A 13159-nucleotide genomic window follows, 5' to 3' on the forward strand; every position below is an offset into this window, starting at 1 on the left:
CTCCTTGGTGGAGGTAATAAGCAAAAAGCTCCAGGCAGGCATTTTGAGGCTCAGGTGTAAAAGGGTTAAACTATAGAAGAAAAAGTCAAACAGTGGGTTTAATAACTGGACAATAACCTGTCAGCGACTTCCTACAGAGTATGAAATAAAGGGATCAGTAAAGGGAAGATGGAAGTAGACTCTTTTTAGCCAACAGTCTCAAACGCTGACTGTAACATTCGACAATGTTTTTTTTTAATAACTCAGTAAATCTAAAGAATGAAGGAGCGACAGCATCGTATAGGAATCATTCCACACACAGCAGAAACTTCTAGTCACGGCTTTGTCAGCAAGCTGAAGCGTTGTGAACTGAGTGATGAAGGGTTCGGATGCTTTCATAAACCTCAAGGCCAGCTATGTTTGGCAGCAGCCATCTATCTAACTCCCCATCTCTCCGTCCGTCAGCCTCACTTGTTATCCGTTAACAGCTGTAGTTTAAGAGCCGGACCCAAACGGGGAAACGAGCTATAAAAGCAGCCCTGATATCAAAGCGCCTGCAGTCAACACAGACAGGACGGCGAGGAGTAACGCAGGTTGTGAAATGACGCCTGAGAGCCCGACGAGAATAGAAGTTTTGGTTGACATGAATTGTTTTAGTCTGACACGATAAAATAGGACAGCAGAGTCATTTCCTGTTCTGATCTACTTTTACAAGATACCCGGAGATGACATACTGTATTCTTTCTCCCCTGTGGATTGCGTCTACGTTCAAAGATTTCTACTTTCTCTAATAATATCCAGCACTCAGCAGAATAAACAGCAATCTGTCAGCCCGTCTTGGAAGTCATTTCTTTTTGTGCACTTCCTGTCAGATGTGATCACTGTTGTTTATCCAAACTGGAATCTGTCCCTGCTGTAACTGCGTGTTTTGATGGGGTCCACAAAAACTGGTTCTGTGCTGGATTTTCTCAGAAATGGATTTGGCATAAGTGAGCTAAAAGTTTACTAAGTTTAAAATCAGCTGACATGATTCAATCAAGTATAAAATCGATCATTAATTTTGAAGAATCCATCCAAGACTCTTTTAGGCCCAAACTTTTTACCCCGGATTTCCACCAGATCCACCCCTGGTCCGTCTCTGCTATGCTTCAGTTTGTCCACCAACAACTATCAGCTGCTTTTCCAGTCACTACTGATTGAACTATTGATTTTGCTTGTATTTACATATTTCAGAATTGGTGAGTCATCTTGTTAAAGTCGCTCTCACTTTGTTGTTCTTTTTTCTTCCATTTCTTTTTACCTCTCTTTGTATTTGGAGCTTGTAATTAAATTGTATGGCTCATTTATTTGCCATTGACACCAAACTGGCTACGTTCACAGTGGTATTTTTACTTTCTTTTGTTCCTGTGTGTGTCCAGAGATTCTACATGAAACCATAATTAGATTGTTTACACACAAGACTTTAGCCTGTAGCATGCTAACTGGTGCTAGGCCCAAAGTTCCCTACAAGCTGAGGAGAAGGTGGCCAGGACAGCGTGCTAAGGCTGACATCAACCTCTCCTTCCAACCATCATTATGGGGAATGCAAAATCTATCTACAATATGACAGACGAGCTAGCAGTGCTAACCTAGCATCAGAGGGAATACAAGAAGGCAGAGTAGCATCATATTATTCACAGACATGGCTAATGGTGCAAACAATTATTATATTATGCTTATATCATTATTATATTATGTTGCTAGGTGCCACCTGGGAGCTCTCTCTTTCTTGTCTGTTTCTTGTTATTCTTCATCATCTTTGCATTTGGAGTGGATCATTACTTTGTATGGTTCATTTGTTGGTCATGAACACCAAACTTTTTGTAGCTCCAGTGATATTTTTTCTATTCTTGCTCCTGTGCTCGTCTGGAGATCCTACATGTAACCATGGCTGCAATGTTTACATGCGAAATCAGCTGTTAGCAGCCTGTAGCATGTCAGTGCTAACTAGTGCAAGGCCAGATGTTTCCCCACAAGGTGAGGAGAAGGAGGTGAGGATGACGTGCTGGTTCTCAGGTGCGAGCTAAAAAGTGACGACATGGACCTGTCTTTCCATCCATCGTTATTGGGAACGTAAGATCTATCTCCAATAAGATGGACGAGCTAGCTGTGCTAACCCAGCAACAGAGGGAATACCAGAGGGCAGAGTAGCATCATGCTATTCACAGACATGAAGAAGAAGCTCAGTCCTGGACTCTGTGGAGGTGGAGGCTGGCTGACTGGACAATGATGGACAAGCTGTCAGCATCTATTTTCTTATGGAGCTTTTTGCACTTTCTATACACTTTCTTACTTTTGTTTTCTTGATTGCTGCTGTGACTCCTGAATTTCCCTTTTGAATGCCTTTTGTTGGTAAAATGTAAATCAGATTCGTTAGTGAGAAAGTTGATTTCTTGGGGAGAAACTGAAGGAAAGATGTAAAGCAGAATGTGACGGTCGACACACTTGCATCCTTGAGAGAAACTGAGTGATGTATGTCTCAGGATAAAACACAAAGATGCTGTCACTCAGAAAGGAGCAAAGGATAGGAGAGCACAGGTCAAGTCCTGCTACAGTCCTGGAAACTGATCTAAGGGAGACATAGTTTAATGACCAGCAAAGAAGATGAGAACAACTCCAGAGACATGTTTGTATTCAGCTCTTGCAAAAATCTGAAAAGTAGAAGCTTTTACCAACTGATCTGACAGAGATTTTCTGTCACTCTTTAACTGTTTTCCTCTTGTAAACGTTTTGCACTGTGTGTCTGTTCCTCTACGAATAAAGTTTGACTTCCTTTACTTCCTTTACTTGAGGGACACAAACTTGTGAACTTTTAGCTCTCTCTGACGGTCTCAGCTCTCTATCTGAAACTTCCTCTCTGACTCAGCCTGCTCTTAATTTAGCTGAGATATTAAAACCCAACTATCAGAGAAAGAAGAGAAGCCTCCCAGTACAGTTATATAAACCATTTTATCATCTTCTGAATGTTGTGTTTGCTGTATTTTTTCTGCAGCTTTATACTTGTAGGTTTCCTCTCAGGCTGAACTTATCCACTAGAGGTCAATACACACAAAAAAAACCCTTTGCATTCATTCTTTACAAACTTCTCTTTCATACAGTTTGCTAAGAAAGTTGTGCTTGAATAGAAGAAGAACACAAAAGTCTGTTGAATAAGTGAAAAGCCTTCAACACCTCTGTTTTTTCAGTTAGAGTATGTGGTGTGTAGGAAGCACAACGCTCGGTTCAAATGCTTCACTGCAGCATGAAATAAAAGGATGATCGTCTTTGAAGTTCGAGGGGGAAACAGCTGAAAAATATGTCATCCAGGCAACTCCGCTAAAATATTAAATCCTCCCATGACTTTTGACAAGAGAGAAGAACACACAGAATCAGGGAAGTCGCTGTCAAATGTCTCTCACCATCAGCAGAGGGCTAAAGGGGGACAGGGGGGAAAGATGCGAGAGGGGGCGTCTGATCGTCTCAATCTGACAGATCCAGCGTGTAGGGATCATGAGAGCTCAGAGTGAGAAAATGTAAGGGGATATTTTTGCGACAACTCTGCTTTTTATGTCCAGAATAACAGTGCAACATCAAATATTTAACATCCGACATTTTCAGGCAGATAAAACTCAGAGAAAAGGAACTCTTGCTTCTTTATAATTAAACCTGGTCGAGCAGAGTGATCTGACAGCCAGGATTAATTCATCTCTCCATCTCTGCCGTACCTCCTCTGATCATATCCTCGATTTAACCAGGGTTATTAATGCGTCTGTTAACAGAGTCCATTAATTTGGCGGATCTCTGAGCCTGGCGAAGGCAGGCTGCGGACCTCACACCGACACATCCATCATGTAAGGGCAGCTACAGAGCGGGGGCCCCAGCAGGACACCAGAGACTCCAACAATGACTCACTGCCTGGCTCGAGCCGACATGGCTGCTGTTAAATCATTCAGTAGAAGTGGAGCTGGTGGATGTGGTGGTGGCAGGTGGGTGGCTGAAGTGAGAGGAGGGTGTGACACACACACACACACAAAAAGTGCATTAAATTGTTAAAGCATGAGGGACTATTTAAGGGTGATTTGAGCCAAACAGAGGAGCATCAGACAGCAGAAACACACTCTTTCTCATTTATGTATGATGGATCTATTTTTAAACAGACCTTTAGCTCATTCATACACACTCAGACAAAAAGTTAGTGGTTCAAATGTCAGCGCCTGCTGTCTTATGTTTGGTAAATATTTTATATTCCACCAGGGGTTGATGGCAAATTTGCTCGCAGACTTATTTCAGTTCATTTATACTTCTTCTTCTTGGGTCTGACCGGCTGCAGAAACATTCAGGCTCTTTGGGAACAGAGCAGAATGAGAAAATATTTACCCCAAACTAATTAGCCTGATGTTCCAGGAAAGCATCTGCAAAATATGGGAATAGATAGAATAGAACTTTATTTGTCATTGCGACAAGTGCAACGAAATTGTGGCCCCCAAATGGCACCAAGATCCATAACAATGCAGAAAAAAAAAAAAAAAAACAACCATAAAATTGATTTTATAAATTATATAAGTGTTACTCTAAAATAATTGGACAAATTGTTGCACCAAAGTGTCCTCTTGGGCCAAAATAGAATGCTAAAGTGCCCTGTTCAGAGCCCAAACATATGCTTAAGTGCTCTCATAAGGGCCAAAACACACTATAGTGCTCTTTTCGGAGCTTAAACATATATTGTAGTGCCCTCTTGGGCCAAAATTATGTGTTGAAGAGCTCTTTTACCTTGAAAAGCACTTAAAAGTGCCCTTCCTGAAACCCAAACAAATGCTTAAGTGCCCTCATGAGTCAAAATGGCGCTAATGTGCCCTTACATGATTGAAATATGCAATAATGTGCCCTTTTAGTTGCCGAAACACATGCTTAAGTGCTCTCATGGGCCAAACTTGCTCACTAGTGTGCCCTCTTGTAAGCAAAAATGCAGCTAATGTGCATTCATGGGAGGTTAACTGAGTGCTAAAGTGCCCTCTTAAAGGAGCCAAAACACACTATAGTGCCCTCTTTGGAGCCCAAACACAAATTAAAGTGCACTCTTGGGCCAAAAGTGCATGTAAGAAAGCTCTTTTGGCTTAAATAGCACTTTAAAGTGCCCTTCTTGGAACCCAAACGTATGCTAGAGTGTGTGCATGAGTCAAATTAGTGCGCTAATGTGCCCTGATATGAGCCAAAATATGCACTTCAGTGCCCTTTTGTTGCCCAAACACATGATTAAGTGCTCTCATGGGCCAAACTGGTTCACTAATGTGCCCTCTTGTGAGCTACAATGTAAAAGTGCAATCTTGGGCCCGCGCTAATGTGCCCTCACATGAACTGAAACATGCACTACAGTGCCCTCTTCAGAGCCCAAACACACATTAAAGTGCCTACTAGGGCCAAAAATGGCTTGTCATAGAGCTTTTTGGACCAAATAGCACCCTAAAGTGCCCTTTCTAGGAGCCCAAACACACACTGAAGTGCCCTCTTTGGAGTCCAAATGTGCCCCCATGAGTCCAAATGGTGCGCTAATGTGTCCTCATATGAGCCAAAATATGCACTAATGTGCCCTTTTGGTTCCAAAACACAGACTTAAGTGCTATCATCGGCTGAAACGGCTCACTAATGTGCCCTCTTGCCAGATAAAGTGCATTCATGGGTTGTATATTGCCTCCTAAAGTGCCATCTTGGGCCCAAATGGCACACTAATGTGCCACATGAGCCAAAATGTGCATTAAAGTGCCCTTCTAGTTGACAAAACCCACTAAACTGACCTCTTGGCTGGTTAAAATATAATAAACTGCCCTCTCTGGTGGCAGAAATGTGCGCTAAAGTGCCCTAAACATGTCTGGGGTGCCATGTAAAGCAAGCAGAATTTGGAGGAAACATGCTGTATGTTTTTTTTTTTTTCTTTCTGCTTCCAAAAGCCACTGAATGAATAAGTTACCCATGCTCTGAAGTTACCAATTACATGTTGGTTACCAGCAGACTCCATGAACTTCCTGAGTACACCATGACACTGTTCGAGTTTAAACTTCTGCTTAAATGATCCAATGTCCGTCCTTATCTTAAAGTATACATTGATGAAGTCAAAAAAGTGCAAAATCATCTCCATCATTTGGGTGAAAGCAGCTCTAACAGGGTCACAGTGAAGCTCAGAGTAATGTTTGGAAAGTGGACGCACTGGAGAGGAGAAATAAGAGACCCTGATGATGAGTGGTGTCTTTAATCTCCCAAATGGAAATCCAGATTTTGCATTTCTTTCTGCCTCACGGCTCTGGCTGAAGAGGCTGGAAACCTTTGGCTTCAACAAATCTTTGATTTTCACAAGGGCCAAGCTTAATAACACTTTTGCTGCCAATTACGCTGCCAGGCCACTGCAGGTCTGAAAAGTATTGCTCCCTGCGAGCGGGCGAATTACCTGTTTTGTTAAAGGCCTGAGCAGAAGTCGGAGCGGAGCCGTGGCCATATTGCTGTGAGTCAGCCTCAGCTACCTTAACCTTTCATGAATGTTAAAGGAGCTTCGAGCTAACGCTGGAATAATTTGTGTAATGCATGCAGGTATAAGAGCATCAAACCAGGCTGTTAATGAAAACAGAGCATCACACCTCCCTCCCCCCTCCTCCTCCTCCTCCTCCTCCTCTGGCTCGTTAACAGGAGCTTCATGTCTCATCCTCTCCTCACTTCTCCGCCCTCTAATCTCATCTCTCCATCCCTCTCCTGTGTAAGCCAAGTGTCCCTCCTCTCCTCTCCCTCATCTCATCCTCATTACTCCATCCAAACACATCTGCAAGGTTTTATCACCGTCTCAAACTCCTGTCATTGTTATTGGATCCGTTTCAGGTTTTATAACGCTCAACCTTTTTTTGTTCACGAGGCACGACTCACCACTGTTTGTTGCTGAGGCAGGTTTTATTACAGCTGCTGCTCCTGGAGGTATTTTCAATATCACTGTGCTGGAAAAATCACATTTGTGCAAAATTTTCACTTCAACACTTCCACTAAATGAATACAGTTGATGCTATTTTCATTTGTACGGGAGCTCTATTCTCCTATTACAGGGCCTGAAATCTTTGCTACAGAGAAAGTTCCCAATAACACGACATGAAGATCAATCTGCTTCACGTTTAAAGATCCTTTCACATTTTTCTTCACCCGCAGGTGTCAAAGATCTCACTTTCTATTTCAAAGCGAGCATCAGAATGGGGAAGAAAGGTGATTTAAGGGACTTTGAACGTGGCATGGTTGTTGGTCTGAGTGTTTCAGAAACTGCTGATCTACTGGGATTTTAACCATCAACCATCTCTAGGGTTTACAGAGAATGGTCCCAAAAAGAGAAAATATCCAGTGAGCAGCAGTTCTGTGGGACAAAATGCCTTGTTGATGCCAGAGGTCAGAGGAGAATGGACAGACTGGTTTGAGCTGATAGAAAGGCAACAGTAACTCAAATAACCACTGGTTAGAACCGAGGTCTGCAGAAGAGCATCTCTGAACACACAACACGTCCAACCTTGAGGCAGATGGGCTACAGCAGCAGAAGACCACACCGGGTGACCCTCCTGTCAGCTAAGAACAGGAAACTGAGGCTACAATTCACACAGCAACACCAAAACTGGACAATAGAAGATTGGAAAAACGTGGCCTGGTCTGATGAGTCTGGATTTCTGCTCCACATTCAGATGGTAGGGTCAGAATTTGGCCTCAACAACATGAAAGCATGGATCCATCCTGCCTTGTATCAACGGTTCAGGCTGCTGCTGCTGGTGTAATGGTGTGGGGGATATTTTCTTGGCTCACTTTGGGCCCCTTAGTACCAACTGAGCATGGTTTAAAGTCCACAGAAAAAAAAAGAAGAAAAAGGAAAAAAAGAAAAAAAAAAAGAAAAAAAAAAAGAGGAAAAAAAATAAAAACAAGGGGGGACAAAAGAAAAAAAAGAAAGAAAAAAAGGAAAAGAAAGGGGGGGGGGAATGAAAATTAGAAACAGAAAAAGAAGAGAAAAAGGAAAAAAAAGAAAAAAGACAAAAGACAAAAAGGAAAAAAAGACAGAAAAAAGAAAAAAGGGGAAAAAGAAAAAAGACGAAAAGAGAGAAAAAGGAGCAAAGAAAGAAAATAGAAAAAATAAAAAAATAAATGAATAAATAAAAAGAAAAAAAAAAGAAAAAAAAGAAGAAAAAAAAAAGTCCACAGCGTTCCTGAGTATTGTTTCTGACCATGTCCATCCCTTTATGAGCACAGTGTACCCATCTCCTGATGGCTACTTCCAGCAGGATAACGCTCCATGTCATAAAGCTGGAATCATCTCAGACTGCTTTCTTCAACATGACAATGAGTTCCCTGTACTCAAATGTCCTCCACAGTCCCCAGATCTCAATCCAATAGAGCACCTTTGGGATGTGGTGGAACAGGAGATTCTCATCATGGATGTTCAGCCGACAAATCTGCAGCAACTGTGTGATGCTATCATGTCAATATGGACCAAACTCTCTGAGGGGGTATAACTGGAACTAGCAAGGTGTTCCCAATAAAGTGGCCGGTGAGTGTAAATGTATAATATAAAAATAAAAAATCTCAAACCAATGAAAAATGAGCTCATGATCAAATAAAAAAATAAAAAAATAATTTTTCTAAATTTTTTGTGATCCTATGAGATGTTCACTAACACTGTCCTGTGATTGGTTCAGTGAGGGGACTAACAAGCTCGAGCGTCAGACATTGGAGCAGGAGGAAAGTAGGTAAGGGGAGAAAAAAACGAGTGAAGGGAGGGCAAAGAAAGGGCACGGATGGAATAATAAATTCAAGGGGAAAAGGGGGACAAAAGAGGGGATGACAGCTCAGCTCTAATGAAAAAGAGGGAGAATGAAGAAGAAAAAGATGAAGGTAAAATAGAAGAGAGAGTATAAGGATTTAATGGATGGTAAATGGATAGAAAGGAGCTAAGAAGAAGGACGGATAAATACAAGAAGGAAAGATTTTAACTAAGGCAGAAAAATGAAAATCTGAAACATGAGTTCGGATGAAGAGGACAGCAGCAGGAGTTTTCTGCACACATAAAAAAAGAAACAGAGGAACGGAGAGTGGATGGAGGTGATTGACAGGTGAAATAGAGGAGAAGGAAGGCAGTAATGGAGGAGGACGACCGAAACAGAAATAAATGAGGAGAGCTGCAGTTCTGATGGAAGAGGTTGTTAAGGAAGAGTGTGAGAGGAGATTGGAAGTGAAAATGGATAAAAATGGACGGGGAGAAAGAGGTGTTGGTTATCAGAGAAAAGAGACGATGAGGAGAGGTAAAAAGTGAGTGCCGTGTTTGACACTAAGACGAACAACCACCAGTTTGTCAGAAAGAAAATGTTTGTTAAATACATACCACACCAAAGTCCAGATTCTGCTCGATCCACTCCTGCCCGTCCTTGAACTCATCGTGCAGACCCATGATGTACAGGGTGTCTAAAGCATCCACGATGCTTGCTCCAAGTTGGGAATTTCCTGCACAGAGACACAGGATAAAAACAAATTAGATTAATTGCTCCAGTCACGCATGAACTAATTTGCTTCACACAAAAAAAGCTCGCTCTTCAGGGAATTGTGCGAGGAAAAGTAATCACAAAACACAATGGATCTAATTTGTGAAGGAGAAAGTAAGACATTTAAAGCGCTGACAAATAAGATATGACTTAGATGGTTTTTAAAATGTGAGATTAAGTTGGAAGTGGTGGCACAGGGGTTTGATTTGAGGAGAAAATTAAGATTTAAAGTGAATAGCAGCATGATTATACCCCTGACCAGTAGTGGGCACTGTGACATTGTACTGGTCTTCCCTCCTTTCTGGCTGCACAGAGGGATAAAGAAATACTTGGATGCTTCATTAAGTTACAGCTAACCAGAAAATCAATCCATCTCTCCTCTTCCAACCCGTCCAACACTCTCAGAGGAGCTGCTGAGCGAAGAGACCAGAGTGGGGAGTCTGTGGCAAGAGCCAAAGAGACAAATAAAATATGAAAGAGGGGAGACGTGAAGTGGTTTGGAGGTTTTTGTGCATGAATAAAAAAAGAAAATGAACTGAAATGAGCAAATCAGCACCACTAGAGACAAGAGAAGCCTCTTTCTGATCTTCAAATTTTTTTTTTTCTGATAAACATAATCGATATCTTTACCCTCATTACATCTCTGAGAAGCAACTTCTTCATTCTTCTTGCTAACTTTTTCTCTATAATATACTATTACCACATGAATAATATTCAGGATTATTGCAGAGTTGCATTGATGAGTGCAGATGAAACTCTTAAATTCTCAGACTTCTAAAATCCAATATCTTTTGGAATAATATTTATGTAGAGAAAAGCTGCAGCTGTGATGGAGCTACCAAAAGTGTGACAGCAAAGTTCAACTGTTATAGATAAAGGTTAAAACTCATTACATGATAAATAACCTTTACCAGCCTGCATCCCATAATGGGATTAAAACAGGCCTCAGCTAGTCTCCATCCTCTGACTTCAGCTGGACTGAAAGTGACATAACTGGGTCGATTTCTTGCGTGTTAAGAAATCAGGCCAATTAGCACGGAGGTAAAATATCAGAGATCTCACATCTTCATAAAAAGATCATTTGCTTAATTATAATTTAATGGGCTGGAGTCATGGTTTGGGTATCAGGGGGGAATTAGCATTTCAAATGTGACGGATTAAGACAGTAAATGATCAAATTCAGCAGCTTTTCAATAGCTAGACCTGACATCTTGGGTCAAAAGACTTTTGTTCGGTTCGGCTCGGCTCGGTGTACATTGTTGTTGTTTTTAACACCCCAGATTACCATACACCCTAATAATCTACCATTAACAGATTATTATTAATCAATTCTGTCGTGTATATTCATGAAAAACCTGAAAGAATGAGGCTGTTTCCCATTTCAAACATCATTAAAGCTGAGTGAACATCGCTACTTTCAACATGCCAACTCCTCAGTAAGGAATGTCACTATTGGATCTCCCAGAAGTCACTAAAAGCCACTAAATGACACTGCTGTCTAATTTGCAGAACAATCCCTTTGCATGAAATTGTCATGGACTCTGAGAGAGAAATAACGTGGGAGAGACAGAAAGCAGGTAAAACACAACATCATGAATATGTTTAGAACTACAAATTAACTTTCTTATGTTCATTCATATTTGTTTATGTCTAAATATCAACCCTCCTCCTTTATCTGAGCTGGGGATCAGCAGAAGTGACCATAATGAGACACACATTTGCGTATTCGAATGCAGCTGTCTGACCATTGAGGAGATCAACACACAATTTAACCGCAGATTCTCCAAACTCAAGAAAAGTCGCAAAAGTTTTCTTCATAAAAAAACTCACCAGAGGGGTCTGAAAAGTCATTAAATGTAGCGACAAAGTCTCTAAGTCGGCAACACTTAGTCGTGGTTTTATCCTCCACTTTCTAACCGCTGTCATCAGAGCTCACACTGAATCTAAAGTGCTCCCAGACAGCAGGACTCTACACATGAAGACAACACACACACTTCCCCTCAAAGTGTCCTGCAGTACTCCTTAGCTTCAAGTTAAGCATGCGTATAATCGGAGCTACATCCTCGCTTCAAACTGAGTAAAATAAAGAAAAAATAAAACAGAAACCGAACAAAGTACACGCGCCCCGAACCAAGTGAGGAAAGTCAAACAGTTTGGATTTTTTTCATGAATCATTCCATCCCTAGTTGGTCAATATATTTAGAAAACAAAGCTGTTTCAGGAGAAAGAAGAGCAGCCCTAGATCACAGGCCAGTTTTAAGAGCCCATAAATCTGAAACCAGCTCAGCACAAAAACTCAACAATGTTCAAATCAACAGTGAACAACCTCGTAAACCCGCAAAGTATCTTCATTTCCAAGAAAGTTGTTCACCACAGACTTTAGAGGTTATTCTGCCATTTTAGGAAGAATGAAACTCATCAAGGAAGGTTGCATCCAAAGTAAAGCACTTTTTAGTCCTAGTTTTACAAAAACAGACTAATCACTGCAGTTTTGAACCTTCTGAAGCTGGGTCACTGCATGTATTGCATAAAAACGAGGTCCGTGCAGCATAGTGTCAAAATGAAACTCTCACTCTACTCCTGCTTCAAACGTACCCCTGTTTTAAAGGCAGTGGCCCGGCCCTTTAAGTCCCTCCTGCTTTCATATCAGCTCCAGCGAGCTCTGTTGGAATTCCTGAGCCTCCCCGCCGTCCCGTCTTATCTCTGAGTCCATTCAAAAGCAGAGCGCCCGGCTTCATGCAGGAGCTGCAGCGGTACTATCATTATAGACAGGAACCTCTAAATCACTCTAAAAATACACCGCACTCAGGCAGCGGGCTGATAGCGGTGCCCTGGCCGCCTGCCGGATCTTGACAGATTGGCCTGGCTGTTGGTGGAGCGGAGCCCCCTCTGCTGCACCACACAACCCCCATCTTCCTCCCTTCTGTCACTTCCATCACCTACAGGTACGCTTCAGGCATTCAGAGCAACGTGACACCGCGGAGGAGAGGAGGCCTGTCGCTGCTCTGTGGTCAGAGGATGCTCATCTGATGTCAAGGTTTTGTGGAACGGACTCTGAATGCATTATGACCGTGGCGTTGAAAGCGCATCCCATATCAGTGAAGGATTTCAATTTGCTGTGCTGGTATTTACCTGGGCCTGAATGCATGACCAGCTCTTAGCAGGGTAAACGGACGGTTCATACTAACAATGAGTTTTATAAGTTTGATTCCCTCTTTGCTTTTATATGTCTTGAGTTCTTCCAAGATGTGTGTGGTGAAATGTTGGAGTTCGTAAACTTTTTTAAGAGTTATTCATTAAGATTCTTGGGGCACTGCTGTAGCACTTGTTTTGCAAAGCAGTTTTCATATTACAGATTTAACTATTGAAGTTTTCTACTGTATGCTCGTAAACATCACACACATTTACTCTGTTAAAGATCGCCGAACTTTCTCTTTCTCTTTGTTTACCTGATTGACTTCCTGATAACAGCCGTTTGTGTATTCTTGTAATAAAATCCCAATTCCTCACCAGGATTATTGCTGTTAATGTGTGGTGGACATGCACAGTTTAAGTTTGTTTGATTGGGTTTACCAGTAGGTTCCCCTAATTATGACATAAAGTCCCCAAATGGGACTTTCCAT

The 13159-nt window shown here is 41.8% G+C and overlaps 1 protein-coding gene across 3 annotated transcripts in view; it reads right to left on the reverse strand.

Moving 5' to 3' along the window:
* Positions 1 to 13159, reverse strand: part of man1a2 (mannosidase, alpha, class 1A, member 2) — a 151969-nt gene that overhangs the window by 56358 nt on the left and 82452 nt on the right. For all 3 annotated transcript variants that reach the window (XM_074694550.1, XM_074694549.1, XM_074694551.1), the window contains exon 5: positions 9380 to 9498. In XM_074694550.1, coding sequence (XP_074550651.1) covers positions 9380 to 9498 — 119 coding nt within the window. The remainder of the gene's footprint in view (positions 1 to 9379; positions 9499 to 13159) is intronic.

Source organism: Halichoeres trimaculatus, unplaced genomic scaffold, assembly GCF_033239565.1.
Source record: "Halichoeres trimaculatus isolate MK-OKI-2021-1 unplaced genomic scaffold, fHalTri1.1 fHalTri1_scaffold_19, whole genome shotgun sequence".
Taxonomy (NCBI): domain Eukaryota; kingdom Metazoa; phylum Chordata; class Actinopteri; order Labriformes; family Labridae; genus Halichoeres; species Halichoeres trimaculatus.